Genomic DNA, 27,582 nt, shown 5'->3' with positions numbered 1-27,582 from the left:
GCTGTGCGGGTAGCGGGTTGTAAGAATTGGATCCATGCGACGCACACCAAACGGATCCCGCAGCCCGTGCCATACGATACAGAAGACACAGAATCCCTTCCCACTGCTGTAACTAACGTGCCTGAAACTGCAATAACCGACAAGAGAGTATCGGAGACCGTTCCAGAATTCGTAAGGCCAGACAAAACGGCCATCTTGTCTCTGCACTCTCCAACAGTGGAACTTCCGGATCAATCCTTTTGTGATCCCATTTCCGTTCACTTGCCACCTCCAGTAGGAAGTGACGACACTTTGGTCTCACTAGAAATTGTGAAATATAATTTACGTCCAAGGAAATAGACGTACAGCACGGTCTGACTGTGCGATTGAGGAAAAATCATTTGAGGGCTTGCCTTTTGGCCCGACTGGACGGGAGGATTCTGTTGGCTAAGGGTTGTGGGAAAGACATTACAAAGACGCGCGACTGGAGTCGCCAGCAAATCAGCAATTATTGTTTTTTCGATTGAAGACTACGATACCTGCACCCGCTACCGCTCGTACCGAACTTTTAGATAAATATGTGAGTAGCAGAGACAATGATCAAGCATGCAAAGGGACCCCCAAAGTGTATTGTTGCCTTTTTGTAATAATAACCTGATTTTTAGTAACTATTGGTTTTGGGTTATGGCATCTGGAGGAAGCATATCCTTTAGAGGACTTTTTACCTATTGAGAATGTATCTGTTGTTCCCACTCCTTCCGTGCAATTGCATACTTTATCACCTAGAGATTTTTCGCATAGACGGAATTATCAGAATAATACCCTTTTGTTAATTATGAATGCCACTCATCCAATTTTAAATAGAACCAATTGCTGGAACTGTTCACATCTACCGCAACATGGGGATAAGGGGCTTGGTTGGTATATTCATCCCCTTCCTTTGACAACTGCCTGTTACGCTTCTCTTAGAGCATTATTCTTTGGCCGATGGAATGACAGCATCTCAGGGAACTTTCATGGTACAAATTTGAATAGTTTTGAAAAACGTGTTTTGATACCCCTGGAATGCTCGCTGTTCGCAAATAGGAGTAAACCGAACGTTGCTTCTGTTAGGCCCTCTGATAGATTGTCTTGTCCTTTTCAGTCTTTGATCTCTTTCAAAATGGCTCCTATAGGCAATAAGGATGCCACCCCTCCATCTTATTCTGTTAACCATAGCCCCGGTTCAGGATCCTTCTGCATACAGAGGAATGGAACACGGTCAATGGGTAATTTTAGAAAATGCGCCAACGTTCCGAATTTGACTAGTGAGAACAGACCTCTGTACGTAGGTGAACCTGTCTATTTCGTTTGCGGTAATGTGGCATTTCCATGGTTGCCCAGGGATTGGCAAGGAACCTGCTATTTAGGGATTCTATTACCTCTGGTATTTATTGCCAGTACTGCAGAAATTTTGAAGACTCCTCCACGACGAGGTGTGAAGGGGGATACTCCAGCGCAAACTCTAGGAGACATCATGAAATACTTTGTGCAATTTTTTGGGCAAATTACAAATTCAGAAGATATCAGGGGACTAGCGAGAGTACTGGAGAGAACCATCAACCGGACCACTGACATACTCTATAATATGACGTTAGAACAGAAAGCGATAAGATTAGTAGCTCTTCCGAACCGGATAGCATTAGATGTCATCCTGGCAGAGCGTGGAGGAGTATGTAAATTAGTGGGGTCCGCTTGCTGCGTTTACATACCAGACTCCTCTCCAACAATGTTTAGGGCAATCCAAAATCTACATGTTCTTAGTTCGGAAGTACATGTTCCTGAGGGAAATTGGGAACTTAGTGCATGGTTTTGGGACCTCCTACGGTCGTGGGGATGGAAGTTGTGTTCGGCCCTGCTGATTATCTTGGGTAGTTTTCTGTTCCTTTGTTGTTGTAAACAGTGTCTCCCTGGTATATGTTCAGTATTAGGGGGGTGTTGCGCGCAAGCAACAAGTGTATTAGGGCATAAAATATACGCCCCAGATAAGGTTTCCAAGAAGTATGTGTTGAAAGAAACTCTAGTGTCTGATCTAATGGCAATAGATATGTCTGACAATGATTTGGGGTGTATAGATGTTGAAATGTGGAGTTAGTCGCATAGTGATTGAAGGTCGTTTAGCGCTTGGCATAGGCCAAAAGGAGAGTTTGTTAAAACAGATATAATATTGTTTCGTCTTCATTGTATATGTTGGCCTATGCCCAGTTGCTTTGCGAGGAAATCCGTATTGCAAGGTCGCGACCTTAAGTGAATCAAGCCTCCATTTTAGATTAAAGCCGCCATTTTAGTTTGTCGTGCAAAGTCACCCTGTGGCCTAAAATGGCCGACCTGTGTTCTCTTGTTCTTACTTTAACCTCTTCAACCTCTGTAGGAGAGTTAATGTCCAACCTGCCTGCAGGCTACATGTTAGGGTCATGTAGATCTTGTCCTTTGTTGACCTCGGGATCAGGGGATTACTTGAATCGGCGATGTTAACCTACAAGTATACAAGAACAATAACGCTATTTGAACACGACATGCGTAACATCTGTAAAGTTAAACCCAGAGAATAATAGTGTTTGTTAGCAAATGTATTAAAAAGTAAACCGCATGCACAAGATATGTAAATTAGGAATGAACCTGGTGCGACCCTAGCCCAGTACATGATTAACTTGTAGGAGGCTGGACATCGTTATGAAGAAACTGTATAAATACACTGATGTCCAGCTAGGAATTCCTGTTCACTGCTCACATTGAACCCTGCTGGTGGTCTCTGTGATGTATCGACGGCCAAATAGCTATTTGTGTACTTTGTTTTGTAAACTGTACAGTATTGCAATAAAGATTCTGGGAATCTTTACAAGCCCGTGTTGGTGTATTTCTCTTTGCATGGTCTAAAAGCCTTATAATTGTATTTTCTGATTCCACAAGTCCCGCAGCATTACTGCCACTCAGTCCTGCAGGATTACTGCCACTCAGTGCTGCAGCATTACTACCACCCAGTCCTTCAGCATTACTGCCACTCAGTCCCACAGGATTGCTGGCACTCAGTCCTTCAGCATTACTGCCACTCAGTCCTGCAGGATTACTACCACTCAGTGCTGCAGGATTACTGCCACTCAGTTCAGCAGCATTACTGCCACCCAGTCCTGCAAAATTACTGCCACTCAGTCCCGTAGCCTTACTGCCACTTAGTCCTGCAGCATTACCGCCACTCAGTCCCACAGCAGTACTGCCACTCAGTGCCATATCATTACTGCCACTCAGTCCTGCAGTATTACTGCCACTCAGTTCAGCAGCATTACTGCTCCCCAGTCCTTTAGCATTACTGCCACTCAGTCCCACAACATTACTGCCACTCAGTCCCGCAGCATTACTGCCACTCAGTCCTGGAGCATTACTGCCACTCAGTCCCACAGGATACTGCCACTCAGTCCCGCAGCATTACTGCCACTCAGTCCCATAGCAATACTCCCACTCAGTCCCATAGCAATACTGTCACTCAGTCCCACAGCATTACTGCCCCTCAGTCCCACAGCATTACTGCCACTCAGTCCCACAGCATTATGGCCACTCAATGCCGCAGGATTGCTGTCACTCAGTCCCGCAGCATTGCTGCCACCCAGTCTTGCAGGATTACTGCCACTCAGTCCCGCAGCATTACTGCCACTCAGTCCTGCAGGATTACTGCCACTCAGTGCTGCAGCATTACTACCACCCAGTCCTTCAGCATTACTGCCACTCAGTCCCACAGGATTGCTGGCACTCAGTCCTTCAGCATTACTGCCACTCAGTCCTGCAGGATTACTACCACTCAGTGCTGCAGGATTACTGCCACTCAGTTCAGCAGCATTACTGCCACCCAGTCCTGCAAAATTACTGCCACTCAGTCCCGTAGCCTTACTGCCACTTAGTCCTGCAGCATTACTGCCACTCAGTCCCACAGCAGTACTGCCACTCAGTGCCATATCATTACTGCCACTCAGTCCTGCAGTATTACTGCCACTCAGTTCAGCAGCATTACTGCTCCCCAGTCCTTTAGCATTACTGCCACTCAGTCCCACAACATTACTGCCACTCAGTCCCGCAGCATTACTGCCACTCAGTCCTGGAGCATTACTGCCACTCAGTCCCACAGGATTACTGCCACTCAGTCCCGCAGCATTACTGCCACTCAGTCCCATAGCAATACTCCCACTCAGTCCCATAGCAATACTGTCACTCAGTCCCACAGCATTACTGCCCCTCAGTCCCACAGCATTACTGCCACTCAGTCCCACAGCATTATGGCCACTCAGTGCCGCAGGATTGCTGTCACTCAGTCCCGCAGCATTGCTGCCACCCAGTCTTGCAGGATTACTGCCACTCAGTCCCGCAGCATTACTGCCACTCAGTCCTGCAGGATTACTGCCACTCAGTGCTGCAGCATTACTACCACCCAGTCCTTCAGCATTACTGCCACTCAGTCCCACAGGATTGCTGGCACTCAGTCCTTCAGCATTACTGCCACTCAGTCCTGCAGGATTACTACCACTCAGTGCTGCAGGATTACTGCCACTCAGTTCAGCAGCATTACTGCCACCCAGTCCTGCAAAATTACTGCCACTCAGTCCCGTAGCCTTACTGCCACTTAGTCCTGCAGCATTACTGCCACTCAGTCCCACAGCAGTACTGCCACTCAGTGCCATATCATTACTGCCACTCAGTCCTGCAGTATTACTGCCACTCAGTTCAGCAGCATTACTGCTCCCCAGTCCTTTAGCATTACTGCCACTCAGTCCCACAACATTACTGCCACTCAGTCCCGCAGCATTACTGCCACTCAGTCCTGGAGCATTACTGCCACTCAGTCCCACAGGATTACTGCCACTCAGTCCCGCAGCATTACTGCCACTCAGTCCCATAGCAATACTCCCACTCAGTCCCATAGCAATACTGTCACTCAGTCCCACAGCATTACTGCCCCTCAGTCCCACAGCATTACTGCCACTCAGTCCCACAGCATTATGGCCACTCAGTGCCGCAGGATTGCTGTCACTCAGTCCCACAGCATTGCTGCCACCCAGTCTTGCAGGATTACTGCCACTCAGTCCCGCAGCATTACTGCCACTCAATCCTGCATGATTACTGCCCCTCAGTCTCGCAGGATTATTGCCACTCAGTGCCGCATCATTACTGCCACTCAGTGCCGCATCATTACTGCCACTCAGTTCCGCATAATTACTGCCACTCAGTCCCATATCATTACTGCCACTCAGTCTTGGAGCATTATTGCCACTCAGTCCCGGAGCATTACTGCCTCTCAGTCCCGCAGCATTACTGCCACTCATTCCTGCAGGATGACTGCCACTCAGTCCCGCAGCATTACTGCCACTCAGTCCGGCAGCGTTACTGCCACTCAGTCCCGCAGCATTACTGCCTCTCAGTCCCGCAGCATTACTGCCTCTCACACTCACAGTCCAGGCTCTTTTTTCACAAATGCAACATCTTCACATCCGCATTTTGCACATTTCAGATTTGCCCCACTCAAGCCATTTTATGTTAAACAAAATCTTTTGTGAAAGGCTAGAACTTTTCCACTACAGAATGTAAGAGAAAACCAAACTCAAGGCCCTATCCCGACTAACCTACTCACCCTTTCAGTCTCTTGGCGCCCTGGACTCCGTGCACGATTCCCCATGCACGACTGCTAGCATCCCCACCCACACATTAACCTTTGCAGAGCTCCACAACTGCCCCACCTCCTGTCCCACCACCACACACTCCCCTCATCCCAGTCCAGATAATCAACTTTGGCCTCTCCCCTCTGGACAGACAGGCACTAGAGTGTGGCCGACACCAGCCACCTTGGGACATAGTGGCACGCAGGACTCGGGTACTTCCAGCCCCCACCATCATCACTTCAGGTGTCGCATCTGCCTCTGCGCCCACCCACTAACCACCCACCCCCTTCCCTTCCAGGACTATGCGCCAAGAGGGCACTGAAAGGGCAGGAGTTGTTATATGCATCAAACTTCTTCACATTACATTTATTTATTTATTATGCATTTATTGAGCGCACTAAACCCTTGGGCATCAATACAAGCAAGCAACTTGCGTAGAAGACCACAAAACGTGTTCAGGTGGTAAATTATGGTGCCCAGAAACCCCATATTTTACAGGGCTGTTCCATAGTCACTGACTGTGTCCCCCATCCCGGACACTGTCTGGGATGGGTACGTGGTCTGATTTTGCTTTCCGCTGCAGTGCCAGAGCTCTGCAGCTTGACCAGTGCTCGGAGCTCACACTTAAGAACACAGCTGATCTTTTTTGCATTGTATTTCAAGTAGAAGGGGGCATCGCTTGCTTCTCCTTGGGTCTGTAAAATACTTTAATGTACTCGGATACACCTGAGCATTAAAACACAAGAGATTAAAGAAGATTGCTGCTGACACAGCAGCGACCTGTCATGACAGAGTGACTACTGTCTTGTGCCAAGGACGAGTATGCTTGTCCTTCTTGCACAGACTTGCAGAATAGCCTGGCAGTTAAGGGGTTAAGAGGTGCAATTTTGGTTAATTAGAAAAGGGGGATCATGATAAGGCGGGCTGCATGAAATAATGACTACAAACTGATGACACTGTCTTGTATTTTCTTTCACTTTGTCGCTCTAAGTTTTGATGGTATAGATTTTAAACCAGAAGGACCTGTCCATTCAGAATGGAAAAAATAAAGCAATAACCATACTCTTTTTATCAATCTTTTTTTGATGATTTATATTTTGTCAGGGTAGTTTATTATGTGGTTAATTTACTTTTCAAGGAATTTCCCCAAAATTAAGTATTATTTTAGTTTTGTAAACAAAACTTTGCACATATTTGCTCAAATTAAATCTGTGTATATGTTCAGCTTAGTGCTTACAATGCAGACTGAACTAAAACTCAGTTTTCTGCAATTAACCAAAGTGATCCAGGGAAATCATTTAATTTTACTCTGTATTTTTTGAGAAAACTGAGAGTCCATATAAATGATGCATCAAAAACAGCCTCGCTGAGGTTTAGTAGAGTGTAGTTCTGTATGTTACATTCATAAGAGTGACCATTCATATATTGACACTCCTCGTAGCGACCTGTAACGGAGGTGCTGAAATGAAGATAAGGTACCAACAACTGAATGAAGTAGGGGGCAGCCCCCTCACTTAAAGCGAGGCAGAGAAATTTGTATGGACTGATTTAGTATTGTAATTATGTGAAAATATTATTCATAGTGGTAAAGGATATTAGTATCCTAAAGAGTGTCATGTTTATAAAGTCGAAAATGCATTTATCATGGTTTAGTAAGTAGGCAAGGTACAAAATACATGTCATAAATAATTGAGTAGGAAAATGAATATTTTTTTCTATACACAGATAGAAAAGAACTGACAATGCCTTTAACTGACAAATGCCCTTAACTGATAGTGCTGTTAAATGGGCGCATAAATGAAGATATTCTGCAGAGCGTGACCTACTCCTGAAGTTGAAACATTCAAGGCCACCGTGCCTTCAGGAACTAGATAAACGAGCTGAAACCAGACAGTTAATTGGGCTGTGTCTAGAAACTTAGCTAAGGGAAACAGCTGCACGACCATAATTGGGACAGCACCACCGGGAAAAAGCAGAACGTGTGCCAGAATGTATCTCATTTTTGAAGGTTTATATAGATAAGAAAAAATTACCTTTTGCACGAGTATGTTTAATGAAGAGTCTTACCCGGACATGTTCAGGAAAGGTGGGGGCTTAATCCTCTTTCTCTGATCAGATATAAAAGGAAGGTCCGTTGTCAGAAGGGGTTGGGAGTTTGTGTACTTGACAACAATGCGGTCGTGCTCTGTGTCGGCCTAGAATTAAATAAAACCTGATTGAACCTGACTCTGCCTCCTTGCCTGCTGCTTGAATTGCTTTGCTGAGATGCCAGAGGGTAGCAGAGAGCCATGGAGAGCAAGAGAGGGCCCCGGAAAGTCCATAAGAGAAAAGGAGGGTGAAAGAGGTAAAAAAGAGCACGATCGGGGTCTTGGCACTTCCTCTTCAGACCTTTTCTGTGACATCATTTCTGAAGATGCTAATGCGTACAGAAATAATGGGGGTCAGAAAGCCCAGGCCCTCTAGAGAAAGCCAACATGTCAGTGATCCGTCTGCAGAACTACCCGTTTTGTGGCTTTTTAGCCCTGTGTATGTATGGATGTGTATGTGTTAAATTGCCATTTGCCACTAATGTTACTTGAAAAAGTGGTCTGGGGCGAAAGGGGCGTGAAGGATGCTGTACGGGACTGTACGGGACTGCGTATGCCTTAGAGCGGTTCTGATGTCCGTCCATCAGTAAAGTGCTCTGTGAAACCGTTTTGTGAATTCAGCCACCCTCTGGTAAACCGATTACCCACAGTCTAATGTATTTTATGGAATAGGCCGGCGGGAAATTGAAGGGAAAGGGCCCCAGCAATGGCACGGGGCAGGTCCACAGACCACTCTAGCCCGAGCCGCTGTGGCAGGGAATGGATGCAGGCAATGCCCTCTGGGAATTGTAAGTAGTGTTACTGTGCCTGGGGTATGGCCCAAGGACCTGGCCCCGGGCAGACATTCTGCTGAGGCTGGAATATTGCCCCATTTACCATTAAAAAAAATTTACATTTTTTTTTTCTATTAAGTGTCTTTGGTCACTTTAATTAATTTTTACACTCCAATACAACCAGTTAGAGTACATAAAATGCATGAAAGAATTATATTGAAATCATTCAATTTTAAATCAATTATCCTACCACATTAAATAAATAATCTGAATGTATTGGCAGTAGTAACCTGCAAACGACGCGCTGCCAAATGTGAAAGGCCGCCGCCGCCGTTATCACCAATGACTCGGCCCCAAATATTCTGCTGCACAATTGGCCGGATGCACCCATTGCAAATGTACAGTGTGCCTGCCCATAAATCGCGCTCAATAGCTCGCACTGAGTCCAAATGCGTCAGATTCAGCATGTTTAGCACAGATTCCGCACAGTCTGTCTTCGCGGGGACATCCCCCCCCCCCCAGGCTCCGGAAGCGTCTGCAATCGGAGTGAAAGAATGCATCTAGTCAAAGCAGGAAGACGCCATTTTGTCTGGCAGGCCCCAGGCCAGGACAGCCTATGGAAGACGCTCGATGGGAGCATTGTTCCAACTTCTGGAGGCCTGATAAGTGGTCCAGGGCTAGCGCCACTTCATGGAATCGAGATGTCTCTTGTATTTTTGCTAAATTGAAGTCCAACCAAGTTTCGGGAGGACTAAACACCCCTATTTCCATCGGGTGGGACTTCACAGACAGCTCTAGTTCCCTGCGCCACACGCTCTTAGGAAACCATTTTAAACATTTTGCAAACGCAGGGGACTTTTTGCACTGTTCAGGTGACAAGTATGTGGCACCGCGAATCACAGGGCTCGTTTGAGCTCTGCGGTGGGTCCCACCCAATGGGAGTGATGACGGTAGCTAGGGGGGCATTGTGGCACAATGCCAGCATGCCATGCTCTTGCCAGAGGCACGCTGAGCTTACAAACACAAAACAAACACCTTCCAAACGCAGCCCTCTATTGGAAGGGGCCGTTGACATTGGTTAGATGCCTTTGCTGACAATATAAGGGTTTAGCGTCGAGTTCCAGCTTTTCCCCCTCTCTATTATTTTATCAGAGTGTCATGTTGCACATTCAAAGCCATTTTATTTATTTATTTTAGTAAAGACACATCCTCACTTTGCAGCCACTGTCCCTTCCGCAAAGTGATTAGTCGCTGGCACCTACAGATGGTAACACAGGAAACACGGGGAGTCCCTCGCCAGCTGAGATGCCAGGGCACCCGCACAGCAACCAGTAAGCATTAACCAACTGTGTGCATAGTCAGATACCAGCTGGGCACCGTTCTGGCACTTGTTGGCAGCGCCCCTGTCCTAGCTTATCTCTTATTCATGGGACAAACTCCAACTTGAAACTCTGCCACCCACACACCCAGGATACTGCCCACAATGCTCCCGGACATGCCCAGAGTGCTGCTAGGCCACACGAGTGGCAGATGTGTGATACACAAGTGCCAATGAATATATCAAAACATATAACCCAGCCCTAGAACAACCCCCGCCCCCCACCATACAGTGCCATGCACAGCAAGATGGTACAGCAAGACAAGAGAGCTGATGGCTGGAAGGTTTAGAATTAATTTCAACCTCTGGCATTGCTCTGGGCAACCCTCCAGACAATCGCCCAGACGTGGGTCCAGTGAGGTTACTCCTCACTGATGAAGCCCAGCGAGGCCGAAACATGTCTGGGGATGCTTGTGGTCTCGTGCAGAAGGGATGTGACCAAGCAGTTCGGGCTGGACTGCCCCTTTGGGGGTGGGACCAAGCCTGATTTGCATATGGTCTTTTCCCTTTTTTAATGGCTTGGCAGGTGTAGAACGATGGTCTGGAGGGTTGCCCAGAGCAATGCCAGAGGTTAAGCGTAATTCTAAACCTTTCATCCATCACCTCTTGAGTTTTGCTATAGTCATCCCGAGCGGGACAGGTATGCCCAGACGTGGGTCTCGTGCCTGATGGGCCTAGAGACCCAAGCTACTCCTCACTGATGAAGCCAAACGAAGCTGAAACATATTTGGGGATGCTTGTGGTCTTGTGAAGAAGGGATGTGACCAAGCAGTTTGGGCCCGACTGCTCATTTGGGGGTGGGACCAAGCCTGATTTGCATATGGTCTTTCCTGCTTTTGTAATGGCTTGCCAGGAGAAGAACAATGGTCTGGAGGGTTTCCCAGAGCAATGCCAGAGGTTAAAATGAATTCTAAACCTTCCAGCCATCAACTCTTTTGTTTTGCTGCACCAAGATGCTAAAACCACTGAACTCTACTCTGTAGACCACACGGCTGCTCTTTTCAGCCAGATTGGCAGTATATTAAAATATCTCTGCAATATACAAACGTAAGCAATTATATGCATGGAGTATAAACAACACCAAACTGCTACATGGCCTTTTGCTTCTTCCTCCCACTATAACCTGTTATCGAAATTGTTATGTCTGGCAGACTACTATTTCCAGAATCCCTATGACCAAGGCGGAGACTGTGCGGCGAACAGCCCTTTGATCTATTATTAAAATAGGGGACAGGCGCTGAAGCAGCGCGCGCGAAGCGCGTCCTCGTCGTCACGCCGTCATCCGCCAGATTGGCCACATAGAGACGGATTCTCCAACCTACTTCTGCTGACAAGATTTGTCGCTTGGAATGCATCCCAGCCATGGCTACTCATGATAATACACTCTGGCCTTCATTCACAGAGCATTTTCCAACGGGGTTTTGCCATTATAAAACGCTTCAGTGAATTAGGGCCTGAATGTCACGGATGACTCCGTAAGGTCTAAAGAAGCTTTTATTGCTAACCGTTATATTCACGCCTATGACCTTACGCAACGTAGAACTTGCCAGTTTAAAATCATTAAAGCTTCTGCCACCACCGGCATTGCTGAAAAAATGAAGATTATGAGATACTTTCCACCGCGCACCCTCAGCGAAACGGACCGTCCGCTGTTCGATAGTCAACTATCGACTTCCTCGAGTTGTTTGCGGTCTAAAATAGTAGAACGTGTTAATAACACAATATATACTCCCTAGTCTGAAATCAACCATCAACCTCAAACCAATCAGGTGACCTCTCCACCCCCGACCATCAATCAGCCTACCCTGACCCAAGGCACTGAGCAATGTATGCCTTCTACCAATGTAACCAGAGAAGTAACCGGTGATGATGTGTTCTACATCATAACACCGAGGAAATACTTAATAGAAGCTTATTATGCACTCCATGGACGTCATTTGGGGGTCGCCAGTGGTCGCAGCTGCGACCCTTGAGGTCTCCCTTGCTAGCCCTAAAACTCTTTTTTTTTTTAATGATTTTTTTCTTCTTAAATGTAAGCACCAGGACTGTGGCCAGCGCCATGTGGCTCTTTGTTTCTGGAGTGGCTGGCTTTCTTGTTCAGACCGCTTACAAACAAATAGGTGGTTCTAAAAGTGTAACACTTTGAGCAGTGACCCTATGACCCTAAATAAGAAGATAATGAATAACAAATATGTTGTCTTTCTGGAATTTGAAACAATAATTGCTAGGCTCATTAAAGGTTTATGTGTGAATCACTGATTTAGTCGATTCTTAAACACATCAACTCAGCCTTTTATCCTTCCAAGGTCGATAAACGAGTATCAACACAGGTTGGGTGATATTGTATGCATACTTGTTCTAAATAAAATACTTAAGCATAAGTGCTATATCATTATCATTTGGCCCTGGACATCTGCTTACATTCACAGTAATTTGGGCATATGGGCCTATACTCACTGATATTACCGATACATAGGATTATCCATTCTTCTACGAAATGTATATCACATTATAGCGATATTGTAACCATATTTGTTATAGTGTACTTAGGAACAATGCTATGTGATGCCACTTCCTGTTTTGTCAATGGGTAAAAGGCTGTGTTCCATCACTTCCCGTGATGTCACGTCAGGGTGTGGTCAAATGACATTGCTTCCTGTGATGTCATCAGAGGTCAAGGTTCATGTGATGTCTCTTCAGCTTCCCCTGGCATTTTGGTGAAATGACGTCCCTGGTCCAGTGCCGGTACATAGGAGAGGAAAGTGCAGTGCCAGCACACAGGACAATACAGTGCAGTGCCGGCACACAGGAGAGGCAAGTGCAGTGCCAGCACACAACAGAGGAAAGTACATGGCTGGCCGGCACACAGGAGAGAAAAGTGCAGTGCCTGCATACAGGAGAGTAAAGTAAAGTGCAGTGACTGGAAAGAGGAGAGGGAAGTGCAGTGCTGACACACAGGAGAGGAAAGTGCAGTGCCGGCACACAGGAGAGGAATGTGCAGTACCAGCCAACAGGAGAGGAAAGTGTAGTGCTGGCACACAGGAGAGGAAAGTGCAGTGCCAGCACGCAGGAGAATAAAGTGCAGTGCTGGCACACAACATAGGAAAGGCAAGTGCCAGAACAGGAGTGGAAAGTGCAGTGGCAGCCCACAGGAGAGGAAAGTGCAGTGCTGGCACACATGAGAAAAAAGTGCAGTGCTGGCACACAACAGAGGAAAGGCAAGTGCCAGCACAGGAGTGGAAAGTGCAGTGGCAGCAAACAGGAGAGGAGAGTGCAGTGCTGGCACACGAGAAAAAAGTGCAGTGCTGGCACACAACAGAGGAAAGGCAAGTGCCAGCACAGGAGTGGAAAGTGCAGTGGCAGCACACAGGAGAGAACATCCTGTGCTGGTACACAGTAGAGGAAAGTGGTGTGCCGGCACGCAGGAGAATAAAGTGCAGTGCTGGCACACAGGAAACTGCAGAGCAGTGCTGGCACTCGGAAAGTGCTGTGCTGGTATATAGATGAGGAAAGTGCAGTGCTGTCACACCGGAAGTGCAGTGCCGTCACACAGGAGAGAAAAGTGCAGTACTGGCACACAGGAGAGAAAAGTCAGTGCCGGTACATAGGAGAAGAAAGTGCTGTGCTGGCGCACAGGAGAGAAAAGTCAGTGCCGGTACATAGGAGAAGAAAGTGCTGTGCTGGCGGCCAGGAGAGAAAAGTCAGTGCTGGTACATAGGAGAAGAAAGTGCTGTGCTGGCGCACAGGAGAGGAAAGTGCAGTGCCGGTACATAGGAGAAGAAAGTGCTGTGCTGGCGGCCAGGAGAGAAAAGTCAGTGCTGGTACATAGGAGAAGAAAGTGCTGTGCTGGCGCACAGGAGAGGAAAGTGCAGTGCCGGCACATAGGAAAGTGCAGTGCCGGCATAAAGTCCCTGTTTTTTTTTATGACCAATGTGAATAAGGACGGGACTCTGGATGAAAAGTGGGCACTGAGGAGGAGCTTTCATTGTGCACATGGGTGGCCGAAAGTGGGCGGGCACCCATTGGGTGCGTTGACTGTGCAAAGATGGTGGGGGTGGTCCTGCTGCCTCAGAGTCAAGGGAGGGGGAAGCCAGAAGATTTTGTAGAAAGCCGGTGGGTTTTTAGAAAAATGATGGCACTTGCTTATGCAGGGGTTATGTGAGGGCGAACCTTCACAGTCGTGTGCAAAGGGACAGGTGTCCCGTATCTCGCCAGACTTAAATGATCCCTATCATAGAAGCACCTTTGCCTGATCGACCTTATCTAATCTCTCTTATCTCATCGACACGACAGCAACTCCCAGGCACAGCTCACCTGGGCGGCCTGTACTTAAGGGGTGTCCAAAAGCCACCTGGCCTCCTTCAAGACAGGGACACACCTTACCTGGAGAGAAGGTCAGGGTGCAAGGCAGACCCTCCCAGTCCAGGGGCGGCAGCGTAGGATCCGGGTGCGGGGTACGGGGGTAGGCTGATGTAACAGGCCCTGGGATTGGCTAACCGAGCTGAGTAGCCCCCTTCCTCCACAGCTTCCACAGGCTCGCACCTGCTAATCAGTGTCGCCTGGGAGAGATCCTGGTCAATTTCAGTAGTGTGGGGGGTACGAGGGGGGCCAGGCGGGAGGTGGTCTTAATTCCCGTCCATACATTCATTGTTCTATTGATTTCAGTTTTTGAAAACATTTTACATAACAATTTTGTTAGCATAAGTTTTGTATACCTTAAATTAGCATCCCCACTATTCCCAAAATGCCTGACCTAGCTGTTTAACAAATAAACAAGGTAACATTTTAATATATGAGTGGAGATATTTTTTTACATTTCAAAAAATTATGCGAACAGTAACCCGCAACAACATTCTATGGCCAGATTCATAGAAAGGGCGCAAACATACTGCAAAGTCCCTCACACCGAAAACAACTTTGCGCGCTTTGTATATTCATGAAATTAGAGGGGCACCCTGTTAGGCAAGAATTGGAGTAGTAACCCTGTGGGAGACTACACTGCCCTTGTCCTCTTGGTATTAGTCACCCCGCCTATTGGTATAAGCATGCACTACACACGTTGGTAGAGTGACTGAGCAGCCAGGCTTATCTCAAGTGGGGTCAATGTGAGCTGTAGAGCTGAAGCATCGAAATCCACACATGTGAGTATGCAAATAACACTTATACTCAAGGTTTTCTAGTAAAATAGTTATTTATTTATTTAACGGTCAGTTTTAAATAAGCATTCTTTAAAAAGGGCAATGAGCAACAATAAAAATACACTTCAAAATACTCTTTCAGAATCATTTCAAAGCAAGTAGATACTCTTTAGAGATGCTTCATACACACTTCCTACACCCTGGGGTGACCTTCCCTAACTAGGACAGTGATGGCATTTACATATCACTTTTGCACTCTGTAAATTCTGAAGTCTGTGGTAAGAAAAGGTGAAAGGAAGGAAAAGGTTAACAGGACCTCAGAGCATGTGAGCACTTTTTAAATTTCCCAATGAAGTCTAGATAAAACCTTTCAAAGCAATATTAGTTAATAACCAATGGATCACCTATGAGGACAGTCAGAATCAAAGTCAATGGACTAGAAGAGTCTGAAGGGAGCCAGGACAGCCAAAGTCAATTGAAGCCCAGTCTATGGAGCGGAGTCACTTATTAGATAGCAAATAAAGTCTTGCACAACGTTAGAGAGTTTGTTGTAGTAAATCACTGTTGGGCCACAAGCTGTTGCACTTGTGAAAGTCAGAGATGATATCAACTCTAGAAAAGCAGCTACTGCAAATCTCAACTGAGAAGAGAAAGCTACCGACAGAGGTAAGTACTCCTTAGTCTGCACAGTATCTTAGGTTAGAAGAGGAGGATCCAGCTGGCTTCTGTTCTAGTTGCAGTCCTGCAGATCCTGTGTTCCTGGGCCTCAGTCGCGGGGACAAGAGAGAGGATGTCTGGAGGACTCATGCACAGCAGTTCGGAGGTCGGTGGCAGCTACAGGCTCTTTTCAATTCAGCAGCACTTCGCGGTATCAACGTGCGGTAAACGGCACCACCGTGGATCTCGGACACTAGTTGGGCTTACTTCACTCCTTGGGTCCTGCATTCTGGTGAGGTTACTCGAGCTTGGGTCGTCCCGCTTCGGGAGGGTCCTCGGGTGACTCCTGGAGCTTTTGGACGGCTCACAGACATTGCACCTGACTGCAGATTTCTCGACCCCTGAAACTCGGTTCCAGCAGCAGCAAAGAAGTACAGCCAGTTGGGGATGGTCTTCCAGCAAAGTTCATCTCGGGGTTAGTTGGTCCCACTAACCCAAGCGAAGAAGTCGTCCTTTCCGGAGCTTCTCTTGTCGATTCGGAAAAGGAGTTTCAGCACAGCAGCAGGGCTTCACTGGGCAGTTCAATGGTCCAGGAGGACGCAGCAAGCTTCTCTTCATGATTCCTTAATTGGTTTTTCCATCCAGTGGTCGACTCTGTCTTCAGTCCAAGAAGCCTCGCCTTTTATGCAGGTTTCTCCCATTCATAAACATCCTAGCTGTCACACACACAACAGGGTGGCTGTCCTGCAAGGACAGCCAGCCAATCAGGACTGGGTGCATTCAGGTAACCAAGGATACTAAGGACAGGGGAGTTTCGGGCACCTCCCTCACTTCCTGCCCTGCCAGACACACTGGAGCCAGAAGTGTATTCCACTACTGAAGCCCACCAAAGGCAAAAGTAAAAAAGGGGTCAAAGCTAGTTTGGCATGCAGAGTAAAACCCAAGAAAGACCTCACAAATAAGAAATGGTGAAAAGAGAAGACCAGGGCCATTTTGACACAATGGTCACCCATGGGTGCTATACTGCAGCTGATGATTCAGCCTGCGGTAGAAAAGCACAATGGTAGGAAAATTAAACCACTGCCACCGGCCATTTAAAGAAGTGAGGGTACAATTTTACATGAGAATGTAGGATACGGGGCTACTGGGTAGCCCCCCAGCACTCCACATAAGATGGGGTGTGCTGGATCTACAGATAGAAAAGGTAAGTAAAGTCAATTTCACTTTACTATTCTTGGGAACAGTAGTTCTCACAAGAAAAGGTATTGAAACCTTCAGAGAAATCTAAGGGATTTCTCTGTGACACTGCACTGACGGTGCTGTGTGTCACCATACAAAAAGTAGATGCCTATGGAGTTTGTCAGAGTCAAAAAACAAAGAAAACAGATAATCCAAATCAGATCAAAATACATGAGCGAGTGAAAAAAAAGGCTCACTCTCTCAATGGTTAAAATTAAAAAGTCCTAAAATCCAGCAAAAAAGCTAGGGGTCTCTAAGGTTGAAGGGAATTAGCACAGAAATGAGAATTCTCCCTAACACAACCGATGCACATGGATAATCGAGTTGCCCCTGGAAATCCTACGACACGCCCCCACGCAATGCAGATCCAGCCACATAAAGCAACCTTTGCGCAGTCCACATCACCCCATCATTTCCGACAAACGAGACTGGGCGCCAGAGAAAAACCAGCAAGGGCAGCCAGAACGCACCTTTCTGTACTGGTACTAGTAAGATAGAGGCACTTTGCCACTTGCTCTTAGAATGCCGTGTGCTGCGTTGTGCTCGTCATCCTTTCTTCGGTCCCCTTGTTGGGGATTTAAGCGGGCTATCAACAGGGGAGGCATGGAAGAGGGTGTTGGCGTGGCAATCCAGTGCGTGGAGCCAGGGATGTCATTTCGGGGTCAACAGGGGTCGCATTATAGTGATATCGTAACCATATTTTTCGTAGTGTACTTAGGAACAATGTTATGTGATACTACTTCCTGTTTTGTCAAGGCATGAAAGGTTGTGTTCCATCGCTTCCCGTGATGTCACTTGGGGGGCGAGAGGGGTGTCAAATGGCATCCCGTCCTGTGATGTGATCAGAGGTCAAGGGTCATGTGATGTCACTTCCACTACCACTGGCATTGTGGTGAAATGATGCCCCTGCGTGGAACTGGGGGGCTTTACAATTTTTAAAGGGTTTTTGGTGTACCAAATGCCACTATCCCACTAGGATCTCTATATATATATCTATGTATAATTATATAATTGGTTATTCATAACACGCTTAATACCCAAAGGTTTCTAAGCGCCGACTCGGGGATCCAACCTGTGTTGCTCCACGTCGTCCTGCTTTCAAGGCAAGTTGTTGCCCCTGAGCTATCCTCCTATGTACCCCATCCCCATCACTTGTGGTGTGCCACAGGGTTCATGTGTTTCACCAATGTTATATAATATCTTCACTAAGCCCTTGTTTGATGACTTGTACCATCTGGGTATCACCTACACCAACTATGCAGATGATACCCAGATCCTTCCCCCACTCACCGGGGACTATGGCGAGGACCTAGCAATGGTGAACAGAATCTACAGCATCGTTCAGGCATGGATGGCCACCCATGGCCTATGCCTGAATGATGATAAAACAGAGCTTCTCATCCTGGGCACCACACCCCTTCTTAACAGACTAAGCACGAGCTACTCCTCCTTCATTATCAATGAGAACTTCATTCAAGTTGCTAAGGAAGTAAAAACGCTAGGTTTATACTTAGTCTCTACTCTATCATTCACCAAACAGGTAAATACTCTAGCCTCATCAACAGCCTATGCATGTAAACTAATTAGAGCAGACAAACAATTCATATCCCAGAACAGTTACATCACCTTAGCCAGAGCATTGATCATCTCCAAACTAGATTACTGCAACACCCTTTACATTGGAGCGACTAAATCCACTATCAACAAGATACAGATACAGCAAAAGAATGCTCTTCGAGTCGCATTGAATATTCCTAAGAGAGAACATATCTCTGAAACAAGAAGGAAACACAAATGGCTTTCCACTTATGAGAAAATGAGACTTAAAACCGCGCCCCTCGCATACAAATGTCTAAACAACAAAGCCCCACAATACCTAGCAGACAGACTTTCTAGAGCGGCATCTACCAGACAAATGAGACTTGCAAACACTAATACCCTTCAGGTACTCCGATTCAAACGCTCCACTATAGGAGGATCCAGTTTCCCAGTCAAAGCAGCCCAACTGTGGAATGAGCTCCCTACCACACTGAGAATGGAACAATCCTTCACCAAATTCAGGCAAAATTTGATCAGTTGGTTAATAGAGACAAATGACAAATGAATGCACAAACCTGTTCTTGTTTGCATATATTTCTGATCCTGTTTAGAATTGCTATTTCCATTTTGTTAATTTACTAAATTGTTGGATTGTTTAATCCTTTCTCATGAATGACATTCTGTAACCTGTAACCTTGCACTAAGCTGTACGTTTTCTTACCTTCCTGCGCCCTTACGCCCTCTGGTCCGGTGCGCATAATAAATACTAAACAAACAAACGAACTTGGCCTTCTGTCATTGCAGGCCGGAGTGAAGTCGAGGCTTTTGTGTTTGTACAGCAACAAAATTATTTCTCTCCAGGACTCGCTATTTTACGCTATGAAACTATGTATGGAGGGGAAGAGGGGAAGGGGGATCGCCCTCTTTTGTTGCCACATAAGCGAGCACGGGAAATAATGTTAAATAATTTTACCACAGAGAATGTGAAAGCTGTCTTAATTCACCCATTTCAGAACTCCCCGTCTTTGTGAAGCTTGCTTCCTGCTGGAGAAGTTCTGCAGAGAAGGAAAGCGGTCGGCAGTGAGGAGGCCTACTGGCGAGTTTCTAAGGGCATTACGTAACAGAAACACGTGACATTTACTGGTGGAATGTTCTGCCCTCTCAATGGGGAGAAGGGCCTGCTTTAGAAACTTGTTGTTAGTAGCAAAAGAGTTTGATGGTGACCATTTATGGAAGAGATGTTTAGGGGCCGACCCTACGTCAGTTGGGATAGCAGTGTCAGGGTTTTAAATTCCCTGAAGTTAGCAGTGTCCTTGGAATAAACGGTGAACTTGTCTTTCGGAATAATCCGATTTTAACTAAAATAATTGCACATTTTTGTATTAAGAGTTGTACAGTTTGGGAAGTTAAAAGTATTCATTCCAATAATTGTGTCCTTAACATTGTTTTGGTACAATTGGGATTTAAATGTAATGCTGCTGTTGTTTAAGGGGCCGATTCATGGAACAAACGTGCGCCGAAAATCTACGCGTAAGCAGGCGCAAGCAGGCGCAAGCGGAAAAAAACAGGCGCACGCGCACGCGTGAGATACATGGAAGTCCCTGCGCGTGTCTTCCTCGGGATGTGCGCCAAACCCGTGCATGGCGCACACGTCACTGCAACAACCCGAAAGACGTGCGCAACGCGCACAGTGAAAGCGCACACCCTCGGCGCATACACTAGAAACTGGGCGGAACACGGGGCGTAACGCACGGAATGGGGAACAACTCGCGAAAATAAGGGCGTAACTGGGGATGTACTGCAGGGAAGCAGACGGAACGGCCACACGCACCCGAACCACACGTATTCATGGAATCGAATAGGGCAAAGCCACGCACAGCGAAAGACACGCACAAGCCGAAACACGTCCGCCACACGAAGGCAGGCGGTAGCGTCCCTGCGCATTACAAAAGTGGCAACATACAGCAATAGTGCCTGTGCGAGCGGGGCACGTGTATTTCGGGGTTGCGCGGGAAGTTACACACGCGATTGAGCGGGGTACGTGTATTCCGGGGGTGCGCGTGAACTTTCTCACGCGATCGGGCCTGGGGGAGCGGGCTACGTGCATCTCAGGGGTTCGCGTGAACTTTTTCACGCGATCGGGCCTGGGGGAGCGGGCTATGTGTATCTCAGGGGATCGCGTGAACTTTTTCACGCAATTGGGCCTGGGGGAGCGGGCTACGTGTATTTCAGGGGTTCGCGTGAACTTTCTCACGCGATCGGGCCTGGGGGAGCGGGCTACGTGTATCTCAGGGGTTCGCGTGAACTCTTTCACGCGATCGGGCCTGGGGGAGCGGGCTATGTGTATCTCAGGGGATCGCGTGAACTTTTTCACGCGATCGGGCCTGGGGGAGCGGGCTACGTGTATTTCAGGGGTTCGCGTGAACTTTCTCACGCGATCGGGCCTGGGGGAGCGGGCTACGTGTATTTCAGGGGTTCGCGTGAACATTCTCACGCGATCGGGCCTGGGGGAGCGGGCTACGTGCATCTCAGGGGTTCGCGTGAACTTTTTCACGCGATCGGGCCTGGGGCAGCGGGCTATGTGTATCTCAGGGGATCGCGTGAACTTTTTCACGCGATCGGGCCTGGGGGAGCGGGCTATGTGTATTTCAGGGGTTCGCGTGAACTTTCTCACGCGATCGGGCCTGGGGGAGCGGGCTACTGTATCTCAGGGGTTCGCATGAACTCTTTCACGCGATTGGGCCTGGGGGAGCGGGCTACGTGTATTTCAGGGGTTCGCGTGAACATTTACACGCGATCGGGCCTGGGGGAGCGGGCTACGTGTAATCGGGGGCGCGCGGGAAGTTACACACGCGATTGAGCGAGGTACGTGTATTTCGGGGGTGCACGGGAAGTCACACACGCGATTCCATCAGGGTACGTGTATTTCAGGGTGCGCGTGAAGTTCCACACGTGATATCAGCAGGGTACGTGTATTTCAGGGTGCAGGGGAAGTTACACACGCGATTCCATCAGGGTACGTGTATTTCGGGGTGCGGGGGAAGTTCCACACGCGATTTCAGCAGGGTACGTGTATTTCAGGGGTGCACGGGAATTTCCACATGCGATTGGGCCAGTGCGAGCAAGGTACGTGTATTCCAGGGGTGCACGGGAAGTTCCACACGCGATTCCTTCAGGGTACGTGTATTTCAGGGTGCGGGGGAAGTTTGACACGTGATTCCATCAGGGTACGTGTATTACAGGGGTGCGCGGGGAGCACCACACGTGAATTGCACGTGTGGGCCCTCCCAGGTGTTCCCTCTACACCCTCCACGGCCCCTGCAGGTGGCTCACACCACAGGGGCCTACCCTGCACATGTCCTGCAGGCACCCCATCCACCATGGCCATGCCCCCCAGCCAACCCACATGTCAACTTGCACTACTGCCCACCAACGCATGTCCCCCTGCACCCCCAGCCACCAGGGGCACCCTCCACAGGCCCCCACCCATGTCTCCCACCACCCCCACCCCCCAGCCACCAGGGGCAGCCTCCACCAGGCCGCCACCCATGTCTCCCAGCACCCCCACCCCCCAGCACTGTGGGGCACCTGCCAGCAGTCCCCCACTCATGTGCAACTCATGTACCCCTGCACCCCCACCCCCCAGCACTGTGGGGCACCCTCCACCAGGCCCCCACTCATGTCCCCTATCACCCCCACCCCCCAGCACTGTGGGGCACCTGCCAGAAGGCCCCCACCCATGTCCAACTCATGTTCCCCACCACCCAGCACTGTGGGGCACCTGCCAGCAGGCCCCCACCCATGTCCAACTCATGTTCCCCACCACCCCCACCCCCCAGCACTGTGCAGGCCCCCACCCATGTCCAACTCATGTACCCCTGCACCCCACCCCCCAGCACTGTGGGGCACCTGCCAGCAAGCCCCCACCCATGTCCAACTCATGTACCCCTGCACCCCCACCCCCCAGCACTGTGGGGCACCCTCCACCAGGCCCCCACTCATGTCCCCTATCACCCCCACCCCCAGCAGTGCAGGGGCAGCCCCCACCAGGCCCCCACTCATGTCTCCCACCACCCCCACACCCCCAGCAGTGTGGGGCAGCCCCCACCAGGCCCCCACTCATGTCCCCTATCACCCCCACCCCCAGCAGCGCAGGGGCAGCCCCCACCAGGCCCCCACTCATGTCTCCCACCACCCCCACCCCCCCAGCAGTGTGGGGCAGCCCCCACCAGGCCCCCACTCATGTCTCCCAGCACCCCCACCCCCCAGCCACCATGGGCAGCCTCCACCAGGCCCCCACCCATGTCTCCCACCACCCCCACCCCCCAGTCACCAGGGGCAGCCTCCACCAGGCCCCCACCCATGTCTCCCACCACCCCCCCAGTCACCAGGGTCAGCCTCCACCAGGCCCCCACCCATGTCTCCCACCACCCCCACCCCCCACTCCCCAGGGGCAGCCTCCAGCAGGCCCCCACCCATGTCTCCCACCACCCCCACCCTCCAGCCACCATGGCCAGCCCCCACCAGGCCCCCACTCATGTCCCCTATCACCCCCACCCCCCAGCCACCATGGGCAGCCTCCACCAGGTCCTCACAATCCCCAATCATGTGCGTTATGGTCAGCCTCCACAGCCAAAAAGCCCTACCAAGTAACCCATTCACCCACATGGAAATTGAAATTACATGTTACACCCCCAATGTTCATGAAGCTAATGAACCCATGTCCGTCACACACAATGGTTGCAATTGAATGGGAAAACACCCAACATGACATGCATGAAACCAATGAGATGATACCACACAGTGAAGTATGAAAACAAAATTGTATTAAAAAAAATGAATGCAAATGAAATGAAACAAACTACAATGGCAATGAAAAAAAGAGAAGCTGCATGTCCGTCTAAAAAAATCAAAACTACAAATCCAAATCCAAAAAAATGTTGTCCAAAGTCACATTAAAAATAAAATCAATCCAATGAAGAACTATGTACAAAACATCCAAGGGTCCATGAGCCCAACTGAACAAAGGAAACCTACAAAAAACCCTAACTAAAATGCAACTATATACAAAAAGTGGAGCAGTGTCCGTCGACTCCAAATCATAAGAAGAAACAAAGGAAACGTAAAACTAAAGAACTATATAAAAAGGCAGCGGGCAAGTCCAGCGGCTCACTCCGTGGTGTTCCGGGCCAGGGCATCATCGAACTCCTGTTTGATGTCCCGGAGGCGGTCCTGTTCCATGGCCCCGAGGGTCCGCAGGGACGATGCCGTCTCCTCCTCCAACCCCCTGCGGATTGCCTCGAGGCACTCGGCCCGCCTCAGGGCCCTCTGCATGGAGTTCTCCGCCCTGACCATTGTGAGCCGCGCCTCTTCCGCCCGCCGCCGCTCCGCACCTATCTGCTGGCCCAACCGCTGCCACACAGAAGACACACCCCGTCCTGGGTCAACCTGCCCTCCGCCCGATGCCTGCCCCTCCGATGTTGAAGGCCCCAAGCCTTCATGGCTCCCACCACGTTGCTGCTGTGCCTCTGCCCGTGCACTGCCTCCTGCTGCCTGCACATCCTCCGCCGGCTGGGGTGCAGTTGTTGATGTGGCCACCCCTGCTGGACGTCCGACTCCCGACTGTGGCAGGGATGCCTCCTCCACCAGCCTGGCCGCACCGTCAGAGGCAGCTCCACAGGGCACCCAGGTGACTGATGGGTGGGAAGATGGCACAGAGGACGACTGGCGCGTAGGGGGTCCAGTTGAGGAGGGGGTCAGAGCAAGCCCCATCAGACGGAGGAATCCGGCCTGGGTGACCTGTCCCAGCAGGCTGACGTGGTCAACGAGCCATTCGAGATGACGTGCAGTCTCTCCATGAAAAGACTGCAGGTCACCTCGCATAGCCCGTTGACGCAACGCCACACCAGCCAGGACAGGCTCAACCCGGACCTGGATAGGCACGTCCACAGGCAGAGGAAGGCCAGTTGACGTGAGCTCATCCCCAGCCTGAAAACGGGTCTGGACGTAGGCATCCCTGCTGGTGCAAGATGATGCAGGGACAGGATCGGGGACAGGATTGCACACAGGCACCTCCGCGGCGGCCTGTGCTGCCTCCTGTCCCTGGTCCTGCACTGCACCACTAGCACCAGTGGGATCCCCACCTCCAGACCCCGTCTCTGGTGCTTGCACGGCCTCCTCCTCCACCAAACCCCCCACCAACCTGGATGACTCCGTGCCATCTTCCCCTGTTGGGCCTTGTGGGGTCCCAGCTGCCCCTTCTGCTGCCGAGGAGTCCAATTCCAACCTCCGCCTCTTGGACCTCCCCCCGGCAGCTGCGGCCTGGGACGCGGCACCAGACTCCTCACTCCCCGACGAGATGACAACCTGGGAGGGGAGCCAGGCCTTGCGTCTCCGGCTGGCGGTGGGATCCCCGCCGCTGTGCTCCACAGCACCTTCTCCGCCCTCTTCATCAGTTGACGCAGCAGACAGGGAGAAACAAAACACAGGCATCAGGGCACTGTACAATGGACACATACACACATGACAGTTGTACATGAGTGGCATTGGCAAACCTCAGACATGTCATCACAATCCCCAACACACATGTTATTACAACTCGCACACATGAGCCATACCACAGCCATATCGCAACTGCCACCACCATCCATACACATACAACAGCATGAGCAGCCAAAGGTGAGCCAGACATCACATGCAACACAGGTAGTGCACCACACATGTACACACACCACCACACTTGCATGCATGTGTACACCTCTGCCAAGTGTCGCACTGTTCAGATGGGCATCCATGTCACATCTGCCAATCAGGCTTCCACATACCGCTGTCACATGCATCCATGTTGCATCACTGTTGCACCCTTGTCAAATACACACACATGCACATGTACACAGTGCTGATACATGCAGCCGAAAACAACATACATGCGTGACATCACGGACATGTCTACTTACATACACATTCATCCAAACATGTGTGCCCACACAACTGCATTTGGCATGCAAGCCTACACACACAAGCACCATCCATGTCTCACACATTACAGCCCTCGCATGTGTCAGCCCCACGGCCCTGTACACCCCCACCCATACTCGACCCCATACAAACAGATGTGCAACCTGCACACTACTGAATAATCACCACACGCACTGCTCACAATCAGGATGCATGTACACTCACCGCTCGACTCCAGACGGGTTTGCTTCTCTAGGACCTGGACGTGGAGTGCTGGGGATATGGGTTCCAGGACCCTCATCTGTTCTTCCGACAAGTGGCCCCGGCGCCCCTTGGCATCCGCTGCCTTCAAGAGGCGCCGGGCCTTGTTCAGGGTCCTGGACCTGAAGTCCTCCCAGCGCTTCCTGACATGTTGTAAGTCGCGGACTGCCCCCCCCCCTCCGCGTTGATGGCAGTCACGATGTCAGTCCAGATCCGAGTCCGTCCTTCCTCGTCGGGGCGGGAACTTCCGAAGAGGGCATCATACTGCCCCAGGACTTGCTCCACCAGGACACCAACTTCGGTGCCCCTCTGCCTCTCTGGCCGCGGGTTGTCAGTGGTCACAGATGGTGTTTGCCCCGACATGACAACCCCAGAGGCAGGAGTGGGTGGGCAACTGGGTCCTGGGGCTGGGCTGTGGAGCGATGGAATCCCAGTCGGGAGTCTTCGGTTCCAGCAGGGGTGGTCACAGCAACAGCACCCCTGGCTGATGTGCAGGCAGCAAATGGCAGGGCACGTGGGCAGCAGGCAGTCAGGCAGCAGCAGATGGCAGGTGGGAGCGTGCTCGGGGCTCTGGGGGGCAGTAGTTCGGCCTTCTGGGCCGGAGCGTGGTCTTCCATGTGCTTACGCGTGGCCAGCTTGATACGGAGTGATTTGGCACGTGAAAAATCTGCACGTCAGCGTGTAATTCGAGGAAAGGCCCTTAGCGCGTAAGCACATCTGCACGCATACGCATTTTCATTGGACAGAAGGCCCCTCAAGCGCAAGCGCCCCTGTGACGTGACGCGTACAGACGTGCATGGCCATTTCAGCGCGCGTGAAAAACTGCATGTCCGCGTGTAATACGAGGAAAGGGCCCATGCGCGTAAGCGCGCGTGGAAAACTGCACGTCCGCGTGTAATACGAGGAAAGGCCCTTAGCGCGTATGCACAGCAGCACGCATATGCGATTTCATTGGACCAAAGGCCCTTAGCGCGTGAGCGCGTCTGTGACGTGACGTGCGCAGGTGTTTCACTCATTGCACGTGATGACAGAACACACGTGGATTTCCACCAATCGCGTGTGGAAATTCCCGCGCACCCCTGAAATACACGTACCCTGCTGAAATCGCGTGTGGAACTTCCCCCGCACCCTGAAATACACGTACCCTGATGGAATCGCGTGTGGAACTTCCCGCGCACCCCTGAGATACGCGTACCCTGCTCGCACGGGCCCAATCGCGTGTGGAAATTCCCGCGCACCCCTGAAAGACACGTACCCTGCTGGAATCGCGTGTGTAACTTCCCCTGCACCCTGAAATACACGTACGCTGCTGATATCGCGTGTGGAACTTCACGTGCACCCCTGAAATACACGTACCCTGCGGAAATCGTGTGTGTAACTTCCCCTGCACCCTGAAATACACATACCCTGCTGATATCGCGTGTGGAACTTCACGCGCACCCCGAAATACACGTACCCTGATGGAATCGCGTGTGGAACTTCCCGCGCACCCCTGAGATACGCGTACCCTGCTCGCACGGGCCCAATCGCGTGTGGAAATTCCCGCGCACCCCTGAAATGGACGTACCATGATGAAATCGCGTGTGGAACTTCCCGCGCACCCCTGAAATACGTGTACCCAGCTCGCACGGGGCCAATCGCGTGAGGTACTTCCCGCGCACCCCAGTGATACACGTAGCCCGCTTGCTGTGCTGGTACAGGGTTGGCGCAGCCCTTTGCGCTGGATTGGGTATATTGATGGCTTTTCCCTGCGCGAGAGGCGTTCTTGGGGGCGTAACTGGCGCTGCTGCAGGGTCGCTGCGCCACTGTGCGCCACGGCTGGTTTTGGTGGCTGGAATCCATGAATACGCTGTGCGCGGAAATGGATTTTAGCGCACGCGGCTGGCGCAGGGA

At 50.2% G+C, this 27,582-nt stretch overlaps 2 protein-coding genes across 6 annotated transcripts in view; both read right to left on the bottom strand.

Moving 5' to 3' along the window:
• The window catches only part of P2RY4 (pyrimidinergic receptor P2Y4), a 262,657-nt gene that overhangs the window by 94,782 nt on the left and 140,293 nt on the right, over positions 1-27,582 (bottom strand). The gene's annotated exons all lie outside the window — the stretch shown is intronic.
• LOC138480490 (uncharacterized transmembrane protein DDB_G0289901-like) lies at positions 3,405-5,327 on the bottom strand. Its single transcript, XM_069612266.1, has one exon. The coding sequence runs from the start codon at positions 5,325-5,327 to the stop codon at positions 3,405-3,407; it is 1,923 nt and encodes a 640-aa protein (XP_069468367.1).

This window comes from Ambystoma mexicanum, chromosome 5p (genome assembly GCF_040938575.1).
Source record: "Ambystoma mexicanum isolate Mex_15411 chromosome 5p, UKY_AmexF1_1, whole genome shotgun sequence".
NCBI classification, from domain to species: domain Eukaryota; kingdom Metazoa; phylum Chordata; class Amphibia; order Caudata; family Ambystomatidae; genus Ambystoma; species Ambystoma mexicanum.
Note: the sequence above shows the minus strand (reverse complement) of the source record. Positions and strands in the feature narration are given on the sequence as shown.